At 41.7% G+C, this 23,573-nt stretch overlaps 1 protein-coding gene across 10 annotated transcripts in view; it reads right to left on the bottom strand.

The window, feature by feature from the left end:
* BNC2 (basonuclin zinc finger protein 2) overlaps positions 1–23,573 on the bottom strand; it is a 410,695-nt gene that overhangs the window by 143,944 nt on the left and 243,178 nt on the right. For 9 of the 10 annotated variants that reach the window (XR_014506279.1, XM_083419583.1, XM_083419588.1 and 6 more), the window contains one exon: positions 5,690–5,792. Coding sequence is in view for 9 of the 10 variants with exons in the window: in XM_083419583.1 (XP_083275709.1) it covers positions 5,690–5,792 (103 nt within the window). In the remaining variant the exon portion in view is untranslated. Of the gene's footprint in view, positions 1–5,689; positions 5,793–12,986; positions 13,024–23,573 lie in introns of those variants that run through there. The other variant, XM_083419587.1, reaches the window with a different exon arrangement.

Below are 23,573 nucleotides of genomic sequence, written 5' to 3' on the forward strand. Positions count from 1 at the left end.
CATCAGTCCAGCTGCACTAAAGTTCTTTAATGCCCCAAAGTAGCCCCCAAACTCCTGTATGGCATTGCATTATGAATTGGCACAGTTAACCAATCATTGGAACACATCCAATCCAAATTTCTGCGCAAAATTCTGGGGCTGCCAAATTGCGTGCCATGTACAGCCATGTGTCTGGAAACTCGGCAAGGGCTGCTGGAAACCAAAGTGTGGCTCATCACTGTAAAATTCTGACTCCACCTACATTTCATGTCCGATCCATCCTCTTTAACTTTCCACATACTGGCAGAACCCCACCATTCTAAAAGGCTAGCTTGCATTGAGAGCAAAATCAGAACCTGTGGCCTATCACTCAAATCGCTGCTTATGCTCCCACAATTGGAAGCATTCCAGACAATCAAGCGCAGAATCCTAGAGACTGAATTCCCAATCCTTTGCAGTGAAGCCAACAAAACCTGTTCCCCGTTGGGATTTGGAATTTCATCCTCGTTGGGCCAGGACACTCCATTTTTACACCACCTACACAGAGCTCTTTCCCTAGCAAGATTTAACGTCTCACCGTCTGCAGTTTTGCAAGGTAGAGTCCCGAAAATCCCATCCTCTGAAAGACGCTGCCTTTGTAGTACAAAAGAGGTAGAATTCATCACACCCGTTTTATTTTTATTTCCCATTTTATGCAAAAATACGTGATAAGTATTTTCCCCCCTTATTGAAGGAAGGGGTTTATCCTCCAGGGTGTTTCATCTGCTGAACAACTGTAGGGATGAAATTGTGGAGAATATGGAAAGATTTTTGAGTGACGCTATGAAATTACGTCACCATGGGTCCTAAGAGCCATCTTTGTACCTTACGATGTCTGCATAGCTTTATCCTAAAGTATCTCCTTCTATGTTTCATTAACTGTCTTGTGTTCTTATCCATGTATACGATGCACCTTTTCTATGCCAATAAAGTATATATATATATATATATATATATATATATATATATATATATCTGACTCTCCTTCTTTCTCAGCTATTGTGTGTACATCACTTTATGCAACATTTGTCTCTGTATAAAGTAATCCTTTTTTGCTTTCCTCATCATCCTGCCAGCAGTTGCAACCAGCATGAGGATTTGCCTCATGTCAGCCAGATGGGTGGGGTATAAATAATAAATTGTTCTTATTCTTCTTCTTATTCTTATTCTGAAAACCACATGGAGCAGGCCAAGGAACAACCTCCCATATCACCAAGGCCTGTATGGCTTCAGCCAGGACCTTCCCAAGCACAATCTCCTGAGCCTGAGGGATTAAAGGCCACCCACAGCCCTCTCAGCCATCCAGCGATGCCAGGAGTGCGCAGGGCAGAAGGCTATGGAGTGAGCACAAGGGAGTGCCGGATTTCAGGCCAGAGGGTTGGCCCCCCATTAGGAACAGAGTCTGGGAGAGGTTTGTGTGGAAGCATAGGCTTTAAAAATGCTTAAAAAAAAATTGGACCTTCATAAGCTGTGTGTTCAGGAGCTGTCCGTGGTGTTGCGATTCTGTCCTACCTTGTGGTCTTATTCCGTGGGCTCCTCCGCAGGACCAAAACATGACACGTAATTTTATTCTACCCTATTCTTTGTGTTCTAGTCATTTTGACACAAATGTTTTACATTTATTTAATTTTTTTGGAAAGGGAAAAAGGTCAAAAGGACAGATTTTCCCCCCTTTAACTTTCCACAAACACCCCGACTACCACACGCAAAATATTGAACATCCCTTGACAGATTCCATAGCTGCTAGAAGTTATCATGGAGTTCTCCAAAGATGGAAGACACAGAATCCCAGAGGTGTGCATTTGCTGACCCTAAAACCAGCGGTTGTTCGGCTTTCAAATTTTGCACATTTTGGACTTTAAAAATATCTGACTAAGCTATTTTTTTTAAATCAGCAATGAGATATGACCAGCTCTTGCTGGTGAAAATAATTGGGGGTTTTTTTTAAAAAAAAATTCATGGTACAATAAAAGACAAACTAATCTTCAAAGAACTATAAAAAGAGAAAAACTAAAAGAATGGAAAACAGAATTAAAAATACAAAATACTCTCTCAAAGCACTATCTTAACTTTTTTTTTAATAAGATTTTTTTAATATTGGTTTTACATGAATTTATACATAGTAACTTTAACTACTCCAAAACATGAAACTAAAAAGGTTGTTTCGAACCTTTGGACATCCTTCCCTCCCTTGATGGGTTCCATTTCCAAATAATAATAATAATAATAATAATCTTTTCTGCATCTTTCCCCATTATCCATCTATTATATAATCGTAGTTACCAAAATTCATTTCACATTACAAGTGTCATACAGGGAAAAAAAGATGAGCCTTCTAACTTGCCTGGGAACCTCCCTCTCTTCTCACAGCCTCTCACCCTGTGAGATCTCTCCTTTCCTTCCTCTCACAAAGGGTCCTTCAAATTAATAACAAGCAAGCACGTAAAATTTGCCAACCAGTCTTACTCTGACAGCACTGAAAACCATGGTTTTGCAACAAACTTTATATACAAGTGAGGCAAGACCAGTGCCATGTAGTGCTTGGGCCTGACAAGATAGAATAACCTAAACTCGTGGCATAGTGGGCATGATTCATACAAATTTAAGTCCCACTGATTTCCAGGGGAGAGCAAGGTGGGATGTTGGTGATCTTTTGGACTAGGGAACTGAAGGTTTGAAATACCTATTCAGCTTCTGGGCAGGCCAAATCACATGTACTCTGCCTAAATGAGTTACGGGTGAAGGGAGGCATACGAAGGAGGAGGAGGAGGAGGAGGAGGAGGAGGAGGAGGAGGAGGAGGAGGAGAAGAAGAAGAAGAAGAAGAAGAAGAAGAAGAAGAAGAAGAAGAAGAAGAAGAAGAAGAAAAAGAAGAAGAAATAGAAGAAGGTGATCTAAAGTTGGGGTTCCATTTAAAACTCACATAACTCTTGTTTAATACAGCTGTGTTGGTTTCCAGACCCAAAGGTGTGTTTAAAGCCCTAAAGTACTTACCATATTTTTTGCTCTATAAGACTCACTTTTTCCCTCCCAAAAAGTAAGGGGAAATGTGTGTGCGCTTTATGGAGCGAATACAGACTGTGCAGCTATCCCAAAAGCCAGGCTGCGCCGCAGTGATCCCTCTTGATGTTCTGGCTTCTGATATTCAGAATATTATTTTTTCTTGTTTTCCTTCTCTAAAAACTAGGTGCGTCTTGTGGTCTGGTGTGTCTTACAGAGCGAAAAATACGGTAGGCCCCAAATATCTGAAAGACCATCTGCTTCCCTTTGGAACCTCTCAGGTACTAAGATCAGCCGAGGGGGCCTTCTTAGCAGTACCACTGGTATATAAAATTCAGGGGGTGGCAGCCTGGCATTCTTTGTGGCAGCCCCTAACCTGTGGACACACTTATTTACCCCTGCCTTTGACACCATATATGTGGATAAAGGTAAAGGTACCCCTGCCCGTACGGGCCAGTCTTGACAGACTCTAGGGTTGTGCGCTCATCTCACTCTATAGGCCGGGAGCCAGCGCTGTCCGCAGACACTTCCGGGTCACGTGGCCAGTGTGACAAGCTGCATCTGGCGAGCCAGCGCAGCACACGGAACGCCGTTTACCTTCCCGCTGGTAAGCGGTCCCTATTTATTTACTTGCACCCAGGGGTGCTTTCGAACTGCTAGGTTGGCAGGTGCTGGGACCGAATGACGGGAGCGCACCCCGCCACGGGGATTCAAACCGCCGACCATGTGATCGGCAAGTCCTAGGCGCTGAGGTTTTACCCACAGCGTCACCCACGTCCCTTTTATATATATATGTGGATGGACACACCCTATTCTCTTGACTGTGGTTTGGCTTTGCTGATTCTAACAATGTATTTTTAAAATGCTGTAATCCTGTCCTGGGACCTCATGGTGAAGGGTGGGTAAGATATCAAATAAACAAAGTTTGCAACACCCCATGTACAGCACCCTGAGATCCTAGAGGATTGTAACCTTTTGAAAGTGGCGGAGATGATAAACAAAATAGATAAAAGATATGCACTCAACCGCTCTTCCAATGAAATCAGTAGGACTTTTCTTCCTCCACCCTATCCTTAAAACCAGACTTTAAAAATATATTTGATGATTCAGCAAGGGGGGTACAAGAATCACTAAGAGTGAAGTACACAATAATACAGGCTGGATAGTGAAAGCAACATTGCCAGGAATGTTATTTGCCAGGTGGATTTCTGACTCATGGGGGTGCTATGGTGGGGGATCCTACGCCCTACCCACCCACCCCCACAAGTTAGAGCTGTGTAAAGAGTAAAGCAAAACATACCTTCCAGCTCATGCCCTGTGTTATAGATTATCTAGGTCATTGTGCCACCTCTTATGAGGGTGAACCACCATCAAGATTTTCACTCAACCAGTTCAAAATATACCACCTTCTTTCTGCTATCCAGGCTCTGAAAGACAGACTCTGGTATGTTTGAATTTCCACCAAACTCTGGTGTACTGGTTGCTTCTTATGTGCAATGTGAGCTCCAAGCACAACTGTAGTATAAACAAATATGGTCCTACCATGAGATAATCTAGGGCAGGGTGGTTTAAATTAATATCCCCCCCCCCATGGAACAATGGGGAGCTGGCATGGACTGCACTTGCTATAAATTCAGATTAAGGCCAAGTCTTTGCCAAGAGGCAGGGAACATGAGTTGGATCCATTAACTTATTCTAGATCCAACTCCATGCTCCAGAATTTAAGTTCAGAATAACTTAGGTTCTGCTGAAATCAGTAGGATAAGTTCACCATGACGTCAATGGGAGCAAAGTTCAACTAGCTTAGTCTAGCTCCAGCCAATAAAATATATATTTAAGGCATGCAGCTTTCAGCTTGTTTCCAGTACTCATACTGAGGACTACCCGCATGGTAATGATTTTAAAAGCATTGCTCTGCCTCATCACAAGAAAGGGCAAAAGTCATCCATCAGTGCCAGAAACAGCCCTGAAGCATGACTGACAAGGATCTGGAAAACTCATCTCATTAAGATTGCCTGGAGTTGCATGGCAACCACACGCTTAAATACCATGCCCAAGAAAGGAATGTTAGCAACTGGCGAATGGTTATTAAGACCTTCAGGGTGCAAGGCAGGTTTCCATAGCAACAGCCACACCACCACTTCCTCTTTCAAGGCAGCTGGAACCATTAGCTTGACACAACTGCTATCCTATGCACAACTGATCTCTTAGGGCAACCTCAGTAGCAAATTTCAACAGTCGGCTTTGACACAGCTTCAGCTTTGAGTTCAGTTTTGAGTCTAAACAATATTGTGGCGAAAGACATGGAAAGATTCTGCCTCAGGTACCAAAATGTGTTTGACTGGCCCTAGATCTAAATATCTTGTTGAACTACTCAATTGTGAGAACCGAAATAGGCTAGAATATGCTATTTTGAATGCTCGCTGCGCAATACTCATTTCTTCCACTGTCAATCAATGCCATGTGTTGGAACAACAGGAACCTCCAGTGTTCTGTTGTCTACAGAGCACAATGCAAGCATGCATATGCCATAGCGCACTTCTTCTGGTGTCAGATAAACTTACAACGGGTATGTAGGTGTCAATATGTAAAAGTAATTAAGCAACTGATAGTTTATATGCACACATTGAGGTAAACATGACAAGGAGGAACAGAAAGGAATGTAGTTCTTACCATGTGCCACCCATCCATGTTTACACTGATCGCAGGTTCTCAAGTTTATCTTCCCCGGTTGGAAACATTCACACGTGCAATTTACCAGTGTGCAGCGTATGGCCTGGAAGGAGAAAAGGAAAACCAACTTCTGTAAACATCTTACTAGACAAATAATCACATAAGAAGTAGAATTTTTAACTCGCTGGATGTCTAAGGGCCTTCATGTGCATTATCTTAACATGTACTGCTTTCATCAGACCTATAGGGAGGGAGGTCAGAACTGTCATCCTATATTGCCTGGTAGAAGCTTAAAAGAATAACAGCAGGCGATTTGGCAAAATTCAAGATTCAGATGAGATTTGAACTTCCAGGTTCAGAATAGTTAACCTTCTTAGCCACTACACCAGGGCTCTGGAGCCTGCAGATGTTGTTTGACTCCACCCATCATGAGCCCTAGCATGGCCAATGGTCAGAGATAACAATGTCTGGAGAGCCACAGGTTCCCCATTCTGCACTGCATCAGATCTCAACAAATATTCAGAGCACTATTTGGAACCTTGGCTATTATCAGAGAAATATGCAGCATTTTTTGTTTTGTTTTGTTTGTTTTTTAAAAAATCTTTAAATATATGCTTTCAGAATATTTGTCATTTTCATTTCCCTACTGCACATATAACAAAATGTAAAACAAAAATTGACATGAAATGGCGTGCTCTATTTTCATCTCAGGGGAAGGGGGCTGTCATAAACAATAACTTTTTTGTTGTCGCAGAACAATTCCAATTATAGGATGCATTAAGCCACTGGCCTCACTGGCCTTGCAGACAACTTCATTGTCCAGAAAGTGGGAGAAGCAACAAGAGGAACAGCCATTTTAGATCTGGTCCTAACCAATGTCGATGACCTGGTTAATGGGGTAGAAGTGGAAGGATCATTAGGCGCAAGTGATCATGCTCTTCTGAAGTTTACTATACAACGGAAAGGAGCAGCCAAGCATACTAGGACTCAATTTCTTGACTTTAAGAAAGCCGACTTCATAAAACTTAGGGAAGTGCTGGGTGAGATCCCATGGACAGTAATACTAAAAGGAAAGGGAGTTCATGATGGCTGGGAGTTTGTTAAGAGGGAGATAGTAAAAGCACAACTTCAGGCAATACCAATGAGACGGAAACATGGAAGGTGCCTAAAGAAGCCAGGGTGGCTATCTAAAGAACTTTTAACTGAGTTAAGATTAAAAAAGGATGTGTACAAAAAATGGAAAAGGGGGGAAACCACCAAAGAGGAATTCAAACAAATAGCCAGCACGTGTAGACACAAAGTCAGAAAAGCTAAAGCACAGAATGAACTCAGGCTTGCTAGAGAGGTTAAAAGCAACAAAAAAGGCTTCTATGGGTATGTTCGTAGCAAAAGGAAGAACAAAGAAACAGTGGGGTCACTCAGAGGAGAAGATGGTGAAATGCAAACAGGGGACACAGAAAGGGCTGAACTCCTCAATGCCTTCTTTGCCTCAGTCTTCTCCGATAAAGAAAACAATGCCCGACCTGAAGAATTTGGAGGAAATGATTCAGCAGAGGAAACACAGCCCAGAATAACTAAGGAGATAGTACAAGAATACTTGGCTAGTTTAGATGTATTCAAGTCTCCAGGGCCAGATGAACTGCATCCAAGAGTATTAAAAGAACTGGCAGATGTGATCTCAGAACCACTGGCAGTCATCTTTGAGAATTCCTGGAGAACAGGCGAAGTCCCGGCAGACTGGAGGAGGGCAAATGTTGTCCCTATTTTCAAAAAGGGGAAAAGAGAGGACCCAAATAATTACCGCCCAGTCAGTCTAACATCAATACCAGGGAAAATTCTGGAGCAGATCATTAAGCAAACAATCTGTGAGCACCTAGAAAGAAATGCTGTGATCACCAATAGTCAGCATGGATTTCTGAAAAATAAGTCATGTCAGACTAACCTGATCTCATTTTTTGACAGAATTACAAGCCTGGTAGATGAAGGGAACGCAGTGGATGTAGTCTACCTTGATTTCAGCAAGGCATTTGACAAGGTGCCCCATGATATTCTTGTAAAGAAGCTGGTAAAATGCGGTCTTGACTATGCTACCACTCAGTGGATTTGTAACTGGCTGACTGACCGGACCCAAAGGGTGCTCATCAATGGTTCCTCTTCATCCTGGAGAAGAGTGACTAGTGGGGTGCCACAGGGTTCTGTCTTGGGCCCGGTCTTATTCAACATCTTTATCAACGACTTGGAGGATGGACTCAAGGGCATCCTGATCAAATTTGCAGATGACACCAAACTGGGAGGGGTGGCTAACACCCCAGAGGACAGGATCACACTTCAAAATGACCTTGACAGATTAGAGAACTGGGCCAAAACAAACAAGATGAATTTTAACAGGGAGAAATGTAAAGTATTGCACTTGGGCAAAAAAAATGAGAGGCACAAATACAAGATGGGTGACACCTGGCTTGAGAGCAGTACATGTGAAAAGGATCTAGGAGTCTTGGTTGACCACAAACTTAACATGAGCCAACAGTGTGACGCGGCAGCTAAAAAAGCCAATGCAATTCTGGGCTGCATCAATAGGAGTATAGCATCTAGATCAAGGGAAGTTATAGTGCCCCTGTATTCTGCTCTGGTCAGACCTCACCTGGAGTACTGTGTCCAGTTCTGGGCACCACAGTTCAAGAAGGACACTGACAAACTAGAACGTGTACAGAGGAGGGCAACCAAAATGGTCAAAGGCCTGGAAACAATGCCTTATGAGGATCGGCTAAGGGAGCTGGGCATGTTTAGCCTGGAGAAGAGGAGGTTAAGGGGTGATATGATAGCCATGTTCAAATATATAAAAGGATGTCACATAGAGGAGGGAGAAAGGTTGTTTTCTGCTGCTCCAGAGAAGCGGACACGGAGCAATGGATACAAACTACAAGAAAGAAGATTCCACCTAAACATTAGGAAGAACTTCCTGACAGTAAGAGCTGTTCGACAGTGGAATTTGCTGCCAAGGAGTGTGGTGGAGTCTCCTTCTTTGGAGGTCTTTAAGCAGAGGCTTGACAACCATATGTCAGGAGTGCTCTGATGGTGTTTCCTGCTTGGCAGGGGGTTGGACTCGATGACCCTTGTGGTCTCTTCCAACTCTATGATTCTATGATTCTATGATTCTATGATCACCATCGTGAAAATGAATAAACACACTTAAATAATGTAGACCGAAGTCCCCATTTGGTTTATAAGTGTAGAAGACAATGTGTATGTTGTACAAATTTCAGCTTTCCAAATGCCCGAAGGATGGTTGCTTTTTTTAAAGCTAGTTATCTCTTAACACTGTAACATGTCATTTTTGTTTTAAGTAAGAATGAAGTACATACTGAAATATACATAAATACGGAGCAAAGGTCTCTCCACTCCATTGAAGAAGAAAAAAGTTCTCAAGTTTCTTTTTTGGAAACTTGTGAAATATTTAATTCAGTTAAGCATCAGAATGGCCACTGGCTCCAAGTGTTCCCTAAGCAGCAATACAATGATGGAGATAGAGAAGAGAATTGATTCAAGAACCATACAGCAAATTTCATTTGCTGCATCACTTGTACAAGGCACAGCTGTTCAACTTTTGACAATTTGATGTGCCCTTTAGAAACATGTCCCCCACCATCTGAAAATTAAATATAAGTGGGTAAGATTGAAACACATACGGTATGAAAAGAAATATTACTTTGGAAGGGAAAGATGGATAATTTCTTTAAACTATAAAGCAAATACATAAATAATGACCAAGGCGCTCTCTTTTTAGGCCAAGACCTCAGTTTTTTAATAGTTCTATAGATGACCTGTGCTCCCTAAACTACTAGTGGTAAATTTATGGCATGCATTTAAGCTTAATTTGCACACATATTTTTGAAATGGAGGGTATTATATTCATCATTCACACATTAACAATGTACTGTAACTACTGGAAATGCCAGGAAATGATCACTCTACCAATTTAGATGCAACCAGTGATTACTTTAGGGTCAGAGGAAGGAGGTTTGGTACCTGCACTTGCAAGAACATCAGAATTCCCCGAATGCAGCAGCAACTGATTTATGGAAATGCAAATCGCCACATTATAGGAAATAACCACCATTGTCTTGAAACAGTGGTTTTAGCTGCAATCTTTTATATATACACCTACTCACTCAGGCATCCCACTGCACTTGGGAGAGATCTACCTCCAAGTATAGATAGTTTGCATCACACAGTTTATTAATTAAAGTTATAGGCCAGGAGAAATTTTGCTGGCCTGCTGCATAATGTTGGCTTTGCAAAACTGCAACCCTCTGACACAGCTAAGCCCACTCCGTTTAGTCCACAGGAGTTCAAGAGGAGCATTTGGGTAGCAGAGGCAGGCAGTGGGGACAGGCAGTAAGTAAATCACTCTTGCACATGCATAGTGCCCCACATATCTCACAGCTCATGTCCTTGCATGATATTACCAGCCCCATTCAAATAAATGTGGCACCCCTGTAAGCAAATAAGCTCAAAACAGGGGTTATTTGCAAATGCATAGATCATGTTTGATTAATTTTTTCATTTGTTGTCTGATTAAAATCTGACTGCTTTTCCCTACATGATTTCCGACCAAGGTATATTTTCTATATTCCTTTTGCTTTTCTCTCTTCAACTGCTGTTTCATATCAGACTCTAAAAAGTATTGCTGGATGCAAGTGCAAGCGGGGGGGGGGGGTGGCGAGGTGAGTTTCTTGTATTGCACCTGACAGTTAAGAGTTTATCAACCAACGTCAACCGACCAACTGTTCATTAGCAAGGTTGTAAAACATCATTGTACCTAACGGTAATTAAAGGAATTAGAAATATGAAATATAAGGGCACCCACGAAATTGCTGAGTAGGCAAGAATAATATATGTGATTGCGAGTGACCAGACGAAGCAGGGAGGGTTCTACCGAAAGGTCTCTCTGTGTTCAATACTTTATTGACTCAGTAATATATCAGATCTCCCCTAGTCAGTAATGGTGTCTTTCTCTAATATGTTCATTAATTAATGAACTCAGTAATTAATTGCAACTGCAAAAGGGCAGAAAGCATTACGGAGTGCAGCTCCTTCTACTAACAAATGCTTTATTTCAAATTCAGTTTTTAGCATATATTTCACAGTTTCCTGATGTTTATCTTACAAGTGGGTGCAGCAATATCACTCCGTTACAACTGTGAGCCTTGCTAAATAATCTCTATATTGAAAGTTCAGAATAATTTTCAACATACTCCACCTCTCCCCTCTTTCTTTCATCTTTTGTTTTCGAAAAGATCATTCGGTTGGTTATTAAAATTAGATTCAGGCTGAAATGCAGTTTGTTTTTTTCAATATTACAGTTTATTGTCTGAATTCCAAATGACTCATTTAGCTATGTTTAAAATTATTAAAGGGGGGCTTCCTCCTTCATTTGTGTTCCATTCGCATTGTTCACAAGAACAAACATTCAAGGAGATTTCAGGTCAACATTTAAGACATCTCAATCACCTTATATCAGGTTTCAACAATAAATTATATAACATCTGAAAATGCTATAAGGTTGCAAGGTGAATGACAGGAAATTACTGTAATCACTTGCATCCTGATCCTAAATACATTTACTTGAGCATCTGCTTCATTGATTTTTTTTTATCATCTATTTCCAAATAAGTATGGTGACTAAGAACCACTTTTCTTATGTAAACATTGACATAGCTCTTCATGGTGAAATGTAACAATAATTCTAAAACAAACAGTCCAATGCTAACATAACCTTAGCATCACCATTCTTTAACACGGCCAAAAACCAGTCAATTAAATGTCAAGTGTATTTGAACCCTCGCTACCCAAATGACAGTAATGACAGGGTAAATTTGCCCCTCCCCCAAACTTTAAGATGCATAATTTTTGCTACGGACCATCCAATCACCAACGAGATGCACCATCTTTAATTAACATTATCCAGGGGAACAATTATATCGGGTCCCTGTGTTTACCCAAATAAGAAAGTGTTCCGAATGAACAGAAACAATTATGAAAACTAGAGAGCTATTATTTGGTAAACAGAAACTTGTTGATAAAAATTGGCATCAGAGGGAGAGGGGGCTGGGAGAATGGCAATTCCCAGCATGCTCTGTATCACCTGTAAAATATAAGTAACAATTTTAAAATTGTATATTGCTGTGGCAGTGGGGATAAGATAACTTTTTCTTGTCAAAGTCCACATGTCAACAGTGGGTGAGTCCTAGGCTAGTTGTGTGTGGAGTCATAGCCATAGCTGTCAGCTTTCCCCTTTTCTTGCAAGGAATCCTATTCGGAATAAAGGAATTTCCCTTAAAAAAGGGGGAAGGTTGGCAGCTATGGTCATAGCCCAAATGCTCAGGCCTTGACCCCAAAGTAGGCTGGAGGCCCCTGGTTTTTCCTCTCTGTCCTGCCACCACTTTTCCTGTCTTTTGCGCCAATTCCTAACCCCTCCTCCTTGCCATCCATAAGAAATTGGGTTGAGGACAGGCTACAGATTTCCAACAAGCAGTAGCCTGGCAAAACTGAACTGAGTCGAAAATGAAAATCTCAAATGACCTTTTGTAACATGATGCAGTATTTTATTTTATTTATTGAATTGGTTTTCAAAAGCTGTAAAAAAAGGGGGGAGCACTGAGAGGTTGTTACACACACACACACACACACACACACACACACACAATTTCAAGATGGGCTTCCAAGAAAGAATTATTTTTTTAAAAATAAAGCACTCACTGTATATAGCTTTGGTAGATGATGGGAAAACCTTTGGGCCCCCAAAGGATAAAGGTAAAGGGACCCCTGACCATTAGGTCCAGTCGTGGCTGACTCTGGGGTTGTGGTGCTCATCTCGCTTTATTGGCCGAGGGAGCCGGCGTACAGCTTCCGGGTCATGTGGCCAGCATGACTAAGCCGTTTCTGGCGAACCAGAGCAGCGCAGGGAACTGCTGTATAGGTGCAGCCTAAATTACATTACTTCACACACAAATAAAAGGGTATAGCCCACTAGATGCAGATTTGAGAAAATGGTCTCTATCTCATCTCTGGTCTTAGCTAGGGAACAAACCAAGGGCTGTGAGCAGAATCACCATGGAGAGGTTCGAAAACTGGATCACAGTCCAGGTGATTAGATGTGGGACTCAAGCGTAGAAGCGTTTTAAGTCGCCATTATGGAGGATATTAAAAGAGAACTGTCAAACAAATTTAAAAAGATTAGCTATGATTGCCAAGGAGCATTGTAATGAGATTTACTACCAATATAAATAAATCCCACCTGCATAACTGGCCTGCATTCACTTAAGAGTAAAACACAAGATCTTTTTTTGCTGACTCAGACTGGAAGAGAGAAACTAAACACTACCACCACCCAAGGAGATATTACGGAGGAAATGTATAGATGTACTACAAGCAGAATGTGAAGGCAGATTCAGGGTGCAATAAGCCAGGGCTCCCAAGAAGCATTATGTTCTGCCATGTAAATAATCCACAAGTAGTTAGAACATCAAATAAGTTTTCTAGACATAGACCTGACACAGTGTTTCTTGCATTTCCAGTAAGATTATAAATGTCTCCAAGGAACCCTTATAATATCAATGGAAAAGTCATAATTCCATCTAAATCCATCCCTATGCTAGTTATATGGCAGATCCATTTTCCCTTTAAAAACCCTATTTCCACCAAAACCATGTTTAAAGACAAGAAGACAATCTAAAATAAGCCCTGTGATTTCATTAAGCACCAAGGTTTTTTAGCAGTGCTTCCTATCTTTGGGTCTAACTCAAGGGTTTAGAAATGCTGTTCGATATCATATTACAATATGTTAGCATTAGTGGTAATGGTAGCTTTTCAATAACGGGGGCAGCGGGGAGGGGAGGCCTGGTGGCCTGAGAATGAACAAATCAATCCAGTATTAATTGATTGAAATGCTGGTGGTGGCAGGGAGAAGAATTGATGTACTGATACGGCTGTTGATGAAATTACTCTAGTTTGTGCTGTAGTATGGGAGGAAAGGAAGAATTGATAAAATGAGCCTGATATCAATTGTTTGAAAAGCAATAGATAATAATAAGAGTCCTATAACTGGAGGTCACACGAAGGTCATTTATTCCAACTTCTGATACAAAATACAAAACAAGGAAACTCCCATAGATAGATTTTGATTTGGGAGACAGTATTTTGTTTAATCCAAGTGGGATTTCATTGCATAATCCTAGTGGAAGTGGGGAGGAGGTTAGCCACAGAAGCCTGGAGAGAGGGAATTCGGAAAGGCAAGTGAGGAAAGTCTGTGGGAGGAAGGTAGAGCCATTCCCTTTGGTTGGGCTATAGTTACCCTGTTATTAATCTGATATAAAAACGACTATGTTTGCACACCAGGCAAACACCTTTTAAATTCAGCGACTGACCGAGTAGGCAGGTATAGTGTGTAAACTCTTGAAACACAATCCTTGACCTTGGAAATGTGAAGGTCCTGAACTACACACTATCTCTGTGCCTGGGATGGAATTATGGTTCACGGACATTCAGAGTGTTAAGATTTTACACAGCTCCATACAACTTGCCGTATTTTTCGCTCTATAAGACGCACCAGACCACAAGACGCACCTAGTTTTTGGAGGAGGTAAACAAGAAAAAAATATTCTGAATCTCAGAAACCAGAACAGCAAGAGGGATTGCTACGTAGTGAAAGCAGCAATCCCTCTTGCTGTTCTGGCTTCTGGGATAGCTGCGCAGCCTACATTCGCTCCATAAGACGCACGCACATTTCCCCTTACTTTTTAGGAGGGGGGGGAATGAGTCTTATAGAGCAAAAAATACGGTAATTCTGGAATACGAGCAAGTTAACTTGGCAAGTTTTTAAACCATACTTTGAAGGCACACATTTCATAGAATCATAGAACTGTAGAGCTGGAAGGGACCCTAAGGCAATGCAGGAATTTCAGCTAAAGCATCCATGACAGATGGCCACCCAACCTCTGCTTTAAAACTTCCAGTGAAGGAGATTCCACCACCTTCCGAGGGAGACCATTCTGCTGTCTAACTGCTCTTACTCTCAGAAAGTTCTTCCTGATGTTTATTCAGAATCTCCCTTCTTGTAACTTGAATCCATTGGTTCAGGTCCTACCGTTCTGGAGCAGGAGAAAACAAGCTTGTTCCAACCTTCGTGTGACAGCCCTTTAAAGATATTTGAAGATGACAATCATATCTGAGTCTCCTCCTTTCCAAGCTAAACATACCCAGCTCCCTCAAATGTTCCTCATCAGGCTTGGAAGCAACGCAAGGAAGTGCTGTCCTGATTTCAGAGGCTCCTTAAGTAGAACAATATAATTATTTACCCTGCATTTCAGCACTGCTAAATACTCCGGAGCCTTGCTACATCCCTTGTTTCCCAGGATCAGTCAGATATACCTTGTGAGAGGTTCAGTGCATCTTAGTGCTATATCAGTAGTTTTACATCATATTATATTAGTATTGTTTCTGACTTGTATTTATTTTCACTAATACAATTTGAAAGGTGCTAATATCATTATATTTCTCTGTGGCATTCATGAAAACAATACTAATATGATATGATGGCAAGAATACTAACAACACGTAAGACGGCTGATGAGATAACAAAGGTACTTTCAGTGTGGGAAAACATGTAGCAGAGAAATGTTTTACAAAACCATGCACAACTGTTCTTCGGGGAGAAGCAGGGAAATGAAAATGACACTGGGGAGTAGAAGAAAGGGAAAGATAAAATGCCATTTGAAATCCTCTATCAGTACTAAGAAGCCCTGCAGTCAGACTCAGGGAAAAAAACAAAAACACCCCATGCAGTTATTTCTGGGAAATGTTCTAAGAGAGAATCAAGTGCGCAGCAGTAGGGAAAATGGTGAAATTTTAGGAATTATTAGGAAGTCGACTGAAAGTAAAACGGACTGTTATACAAAACTATAGTGAGACTGCACTTGGAATACTTCTGCACAGTTCTGTTGACTTCAACTTGTAGAGGTGGAAAAGGTCAGAGAGGAGCAACCAAAATGATGAAGGGGCTCAAGCAATTATCTTGCGAGGAAAGCTTACAATACTTGGAGTTTTAGGGGGCAGAAAGGCAGGTCAGGGAACATGATATAGGCATGTAAAAATATGTATGGTGCAGGGACGCGGGTGGCACTGTGGGTTAAACCACAGAGCCTATGACTTGCCGATCAGAAGGTCGGCGGTTCGAATCCCCGCAACGGGGTGAGCTCCCATTGCTCAATCCCTGCTCCTGCCAACCTAGCAGTTCGAAAGCACGTCAAAGTGCAAGTAGATTAATAGGTACCACTCCAGCGGGAAGGTAAACGGCGTTTCCGTGTGCTGCTCTGGTTCGCCAGAAGCAGTTTAGTCATGCTGGCCAGATGACCCGGAAGCTGTCTGCGGACAAACGCCGGCTCCCTCGGCCTATAGAGTGAGAAGAGCGCCGCAACCCCAGAGTCGGTCACGACTGGACCTAATGGTCAGGGGTCCCATCCAAGTAAACCGATTGCTAGAATATTCAGGACCAATAAAAGGAGATACTACTTCACACAGTTACACTATGGCACCTGTTTCCACAACAGGTAGTGATTTTCATCAATTTGGATGGCTTTCAATGACTTCTAGCCAGTGCTGTTTTTCTAGAAAAAAAGGCCCCTGTCTTATGATGGAAATAGCGCCCACCTGAGAGGTGGAGGCTGGAGAATAACGGCTGGTGGGGGGGGGGAGCCCTGCTTCTGGTCATGACGACAATGAACTACTTTCCCTGTGAGAACAGGATGCTGAAATAAATGGGCCTTTAGTCCGATCCAGGAGTATTCTTCTTATGTAATGTGCACTGATTCAGCAAACCTACATTAAAATATAACAGTTGCTCTTTCTATTTGTTGCACAAACACGACAAAAACCTAATCTGGAGTTCTCTATTCATATAAATTTATTGAAGATTTCCTTATTGCGCGCGCACACACAAAAAAGACCGCTTGCTCTGCTGAAATAATAGGCTACACACAGGAAGCAAAATACAATGGAAGACGCTATTGTGTGGCACAATAAGATGAGCCTCCTTTTCCTATGTGCACTGCATGTTTGGGCTGCCCATTTGCACTCCACACTATGCATGTTTTACAGCAAAAAACATTAGGTAACCATACTGTACATTGCCAAACATGATTACTGCATAAAAGATGGAGCAGCAATTAGCCGGTGTGGTCAAATGGGGCTTTGACCTGGAAGACCTGGGTTTAAATGAGGAGGGATGGGTGATTCAGTCTATTTCTGCTCTACATCATTTCATATTCATAACTTTGTGTTTAGACATATATTATTCAATACCTCCTCCAACAAAATAAGCATTTCTAAATGTATTTTTTCTCCAAATGCACTTTTCCGAAGATGTTTCTCAATATCACTTTTTGGTTGGTTTTTTAACTGAATACTAGTAACGCAAATAATTAAACTGGACTAGGACAATCCTTGTGCTGAATTTTCTCTCTCTTTTCGCCATCAAAATGTCAATTCCTTGACTCACTCTGGCTCAAAAAATGTCAGAAGCTTCACTGCCACAAATGCAATATGGTATAAATGTATGGATAACAAAAATTGTCTTGGGAAGATGGGCTGGACAGCCTAGTGCCGTAAACATTAACCCCTAACACCCCAAACATTTCCCAACACTTTAGAAAGATTAAAGTTGAAAGATTCTGCAAAGTGCCTTAAATCTATAAATTACACTGTATCGAGATTAATGGATCTCTCTTATTTCTGACCCCCCTCCAAAAACCGGACTTTTTGATCACTAAATTTTGATAATTAATATACCATTTTAAGCGCTCCCTTATTGTCTTATTAGTATTATTGTTAAGTGCTTCCTTATTAATTTGGCAGACTGTGGAAAAGCCAAGCAATAACATTTTTGCTAACGAGGTACATTAGAAATTGACATTGTTCCTGTCTTCCAAACTTTGACATGAAAGAGAACGCGATTCCAGTAATTGCGAAAGAGACAGTTAAAACTTTACTCCATGGTCAGAGCAGAATGTTATTATGTGTAACTGCTTATTAAAAATAACCCTTATTGGTTCTCTCTAAAGGATTTTCTTTTATACATAGTTTTATCCTATAATTTTGTCCCTGTTGGGCATGCTGCCTAAATTTAAACACAAACAGTCAAGCAATGAAGAAACATTAACACATTTACTGTGAACAAAAACTCCCAGTTGTACAGTGAAATTTTAATACATTTCAACTTATCTCTTTTACTAATGGGGAGAGTACAAACCCTGCAGGAATTCGTTCTGCAAACTGGTAATTACAGTAGACTCACTTCTTAAATAAATATATATGGTGCATAGGTACACTCAGTCAAGAACCACAGCTGCCCTTTTGATGTAAGTTACAATATAAATATTTGTGGGAGGAAATATTATGAAAATCTACAACAATTCTAAAGGAATACATTATTTTTGGGGAACGTATCCTTTAACTGTTCTTATGTGCAAAAAAAATAGAGCAGCATTCTAAATACATTTTCCACTGGTTCAGAATGAGTGCTTCCAGTCCAAAGATATGAAGCTGTATTGCTATAAATATGCAAATATTTTGTCTCCTCTTGTATTCTTTTGGGCTGGGATTTTTACATACAGATGTGTGTCTCGTGTTGTATTATTTCCACTCTATCTATCTACAGTATTTATCTTTTTTTTGGGGGGGGGGAATATTCGAAATTTCCAACATAACACAAACTAAAACTAATTAATTATTTGTCCCTTCTGGGCTTTCCCCCACCCCACCCCTGGTTTCCACTTCTCCCTTTTGTTTCATTACGCATCTTATCTTTCCCATTCAATCTCAAGTCCATTTAATAACCTTAATACATGGTACTTCATAGATGCTATATCAATCCTGCTAATGTTTTTAATTCTTTACAATTAAATTTAAGGTATTCTATAATTTTTTTCCAGTCTTGTACAAACTTTTCTTCATCTTGGTCACTGATCTGCCCAGTCATCTTTGCCATGTCAGCATAGTCTATCATCTTTGTTATCAATTCTTCCTTCGTTGGAACGTTCTCTTCCTTCCGATCTAACATCAGTACAGTCATACCTCGAGTTGAATGTGCTTTGGGTTGAGTGCGTTCGAGTTGCGCTCCATGGCAACCTGGAAGTAATGGAAAGCGTTACTTCCGGGTTTCGCCGCTCGCGCATGCACAGACACTCAAAATGATGCCACGCGCATGCGCGGTAGCGGCGAAACGCAACCCGCGCACGCTCAGACGCGCCGTCGCATCTTGCGTTCCATTCGGGATGCGAACGGGGCTCTGGAACGGAACCCGTTGGCATCCCGAGGTCCCACTGTATTTATCTATCATTATCCATCCAACTATCTATCACCCATTGCAAGAAGATAAAGGTCACTGCAAGGAGCTTTCAGAAATATAGCCATCTAGTAAAGTTTGAGTCAGCTAGGATGAAATCCGGCAAACTTCACATGAGCAGAGAAGCCTGTATGTCTTTCTCATTGGAGTCTCTTTACCCTGTTAAACTGCCTCCAAGGAGATGTAAGATTAATACTACTACTACTAATAATAATAATAATAATAATATACCACCCTATACCCACAGGTCTCAGTTCCCTGTTAAAAGGATGTTGACATTGTTCCTTTAATTTTTCCATCATCCAAACTGTAAGACAGAAAGATAAATTGGGCAAACGCGAATCTCATAGCTATCACATTCTTGCACACAAACATCTTTGTGTACTATCCAATCCTGCAAATATGCAATAAATCGCTGCAAGGTTAAATAATGTGAATGTGATGGGGGAGACGGACTCCAATGCCCTTTCTGTCTGAGAATAGGTGAAAGGGGGCTGTGAGGATGCCTCAAAACAGTAAGCATTTTTACTAAAAAAAAATGTGGGAGTTCCACAGAACAACGAATGGCATGAAATTTTCTTAAGCTTTATATGGTGAAAGCAACTACTAGGTCGAAGAAGAAGAAGAAGAAGAAGAAGAAGAAGAAGAAGAAGAAGAAGAAGAGACAAACAGAGGGAATAATTCATTAACGGGCAACAACAACAAAGAAGCTTGCTATATTTCCCAAGGGCAACTTTGTTCCAACCCATCTGCAAGACGTCTGCATCCATACATAACTCTGTTTACATATGTTATAAAGCAGGGATTGGGAAGCTGCAGTGCTAAATATATTGTTGGTCTCCAAATTCCTTGAGTACCATCCAGCATGTCCAACAATCAGGGATGATAAGGGTTGAGGCCAAATGTCATCTAGAGAGCAACAAGGTCCCAATCACAGTCCGTTCATCCCCTGCCTATGATGCACAGCTACTGTACATGATAAAATGTGAAAAAGGGCAGTGTTTATTTGAAACCAAATGGTGACATCAGGCATATAAAAAGGGTACTTTTAATCTGCGGTGTATGTAGCAGGGATCTGGTATTTGGTAATATAAAGGTGGGATCTTGCATTGCAGATCCGGTTGTACCAGATAATCCTGGTGGTCCCTTCCAACTCTATAATTCTGTGATGATAGCATCATAGAGTTGGGGCCACAAGCGACATCTAGTCCAACCCCCTGCCATGCATGAATCTTGCCCACAGCAGTCCCCTGGGTGGGCTTGAACCACCAACTTTCTGCTTAACAGCCAGACTCACTAACCCAATCTAGATAAATAATTGAAAACTAAAAGGACAACTCGGGAGGTCCAGCAGTGAGAGGTCACACATTGTGGTCGCCCAGAAGTTGGGCCATCCATCACTTGGTATGCAGTGGTGAGATAAGTAAACTAGGCCCTCCTTGAGAGAATACACTAAAACGTTTCTTTCATGAAGAACCCTTGCTCCCTGAAACTCAGATCAGTTTTATTGCGTTAGTGTTTTGAATCAAGGCTCTAACGCCATTTGTGTGTGGTCACTAATTAGTGGGGGGGGGCAAGGGTACAGCTTTACAGCATTAGGATTCATTGAGGGCGAAAAAACCCTGTCATTTTGGAAGAAGGAAAAGCATTTGCACAAGAAAAAGCAGGCCAATCGATTATGGGAAAACCTGGCCCTGATGCACCAAGAAACCAGTTGTGTACGGCAGCAACAGCAGCACCCCCTTCTATATTTATGAAGTGTAAAGGTGAAGGGCATTCTGCTGAGATTAATACAAATAAATGCACACAATTATTCATTTAGCTCCAACAACCAAGCTTCGTTACAAACAGTTGCTTGTTTATATGTTTGTGGTGGAAAGCAGCCAGCCTTCTTCCACATTATTGTCATCCTAACCTCTTGGCAGCAGCAAATGGAGCAGAGAATATCAAGAACTGCTCAATCTTTTACTTGTGACTCTAGATGATTTACACACAGAGACAGACAGAAACACCAACAAAACTCTGAGCTCTTCCACAATTTATAACAATGACTTCTATGTTGGGTCAAAAAGCACCCAACTTGGTTGACGAAAGCCAACAAGCCTTCTTGCTTGGTTAGAAAGGGAAAATTTGATTCTGCAGGAAGCATTCCTGCTACTGATGTCACTTTGTTGCTGTTGCTCCTGTACACACATAGCATATTGGCACAAATATAAGCTACACCCGAATATAAGCCATACCTTTAGAATTCATTGGGGAGGGGGGAGGAGAGAAAGACACTACCCAAATATAAGCTGCTCCCTTAAAATTCCACAGGCACTCACACCCGTTCCGTTTTACCACGTCTGTTTCAGCAGCAATATCGTAAAAGCCAGTTTTTGTAAGGTCGCGAATTTAAGCCTCACATTAACTTTTCATGGTCAGAATTTGGAGAAAAAAGTGAGGCTTATATTCAGGCCAATATGGTAGTTTACCAGGCCACTTCTATGGGCTGAGTCCCATCGGACCTAGGACTGCTGTCTTGTAAAAATAAAGTATTATTTATCAAACACCTATAGCCTCTGCCTTCAGGTGTACTCTAAAGTAGACATGCAGACATAGCACAGGAAGAATCTAAGAGAGGGTGAAAGGAACTTGAACATAAGGGGTTAAAACCAATGAGAAGAGAGATGATAGAAGGAAGGTGAAACTGTTCAGTTAGGGGGAAAGCAGGTCAGAGTGGGGGGTGGAGTTCAGTCTGATGGTTTCTCTTCTCTTTTAATTATTTTTTACCTATTGAGGATAGGTAGAAAAGAGAAATCCTAAAGTAAAATATGCGAAACGGGAGGGAAGAAGAAAGAAGATGGTGTCAGCAAGAAGAACAAAGGGAATGAGGATGAATAAAGACAGGCAGAAGAAGAAAATATAAGTAGGGGAGAGGAAGAGGGCCAAGAAATTTAAATTAAGACAGCTGTAGTGAGGTTTGCTGCATGGCTGCACACTTAATATTGTGGGAAGGCCAAAATGTTTCGGGGGGGGGATTTTTGTTTACATCTGTGGCTCTTCACAGACATGATGCCATGATTTTATGCAGCCAATCAGACTTGCCTACATGACAACAACACTGAGGCCAACTCAGAGAACTGTGTTTACTCTGTATTGGCTTAGCTTGCCCTCGGCAATATCATAAAATATGATTGGATGTGAACAATTATTATTAGATAAGAGACACTTCCATCTCCTTTCAGTCCAGTCCTCGCAAAATTCCTTGAAATGGGGTGGGTGGATCCCAGTGAGCAGTGGATCTTTCCATAGTGAGTAGGAAAGTTGTGCAGGGGGCTAAGTAATTATGGTCCCTGATCATAATAGGGTTTGACCTTCATTCAAGCAGACATGAATCAAAGCTTTCTTCAGACCCTCCTGATGCAGTGTGGGACAGTCAGAGACTAAGTGAGTGGGACCAGTATTCAAAGAGATGCCTCTTTTTGTGCCTGCCTCTTGCCTTTCATGTTCAGGCCATAGCTGTCAAGCGTCCCTTATTTGGCGGGACAGTCCCTTATCCCAGCGCCGTGTCCTGCTGCTGTCCCTTATTGATGATGTCCTTTAAATTTTCCGTGTTTCAAAGGAAGCAGCTCCTCTCCCTCCCTCCCTGCCGGCCAGGGAGGAGGGAGGCTCCAACTGTGTTGCTTGGCTGTGTTGCTTGGCTGTGTTGCTCACCCAATAAGAACGACTGGGGGGGTGGAGCTTGCATGCCTTGTGCTGATCAAATCAGCTGTGTTGCCTGGGAACTCGCCTTTGCTCAGCGCTTCCCAGCGGAGAGGTGACGGTGGTTTTCCTTGAGGCTTGAGGCTTTGTTTGGCTGCTGGCTGGGCTTTCTGCCTTTGGCTCGGAGGGGCTCAGAAGTTGAACATACCAGTGTCGGGAAAATCCCTTATTTTGGCTGCTGATCCCTTATTTTCAAGGCTGCTGGTCCCTTATTTTCAAATCTGTAAACCGAACTTGGTTTATTATGGTCATAAAAGGGCTACAATTTTAGTAATCACAATGCCCCGCATAGTGTTTGCCTGTGGCTGCCAAGTCTGCTCACAGAGCTTATCAGAAACATAGTTTATTGATATTTCCCAGGTGGAATGGTTTGATGATGCACACAAAAGGACCATGCTACAATGACTCTACAAAATGGACTTATGGTGAATCTAGTCCAGGACTTTCAACTGCTTTTGAAATTTTCTAATTCGTAGACTTTCTCAGTCCTACTGCCTGAGCTCATTTGACCCAAGATGCCTTGATCTTCTTTACTCAAATTCGGTTCCCCACCACTGTGCCCCATTCCCATCCCCATATATCAGTCATTCAGATTTCAGGTGTGAGCCAAATATTTAAACGTTTTTGCCAATTCCCCCTGCTACCCCAAAATCACAAAATTCGTTTGGATTCTGGTAGTCAGGCACCTATTAGCTGTGCTCTTCAGGGAGCGATCCTCTCTTCATTATAACTTGTTGAGTG

This window comes from Podarcis tiliguerta (genome assembly GCF_965153285.1).
Source record: "Podarcis tiliguerta genome assembly, chromosome: 17".
Lineage (NCBI taxonomy): Eukaryota > Metazoa > Chordata > Lepidosauria > Squamata > Lacertidae > Podarcis > Podarcis tiliguerta.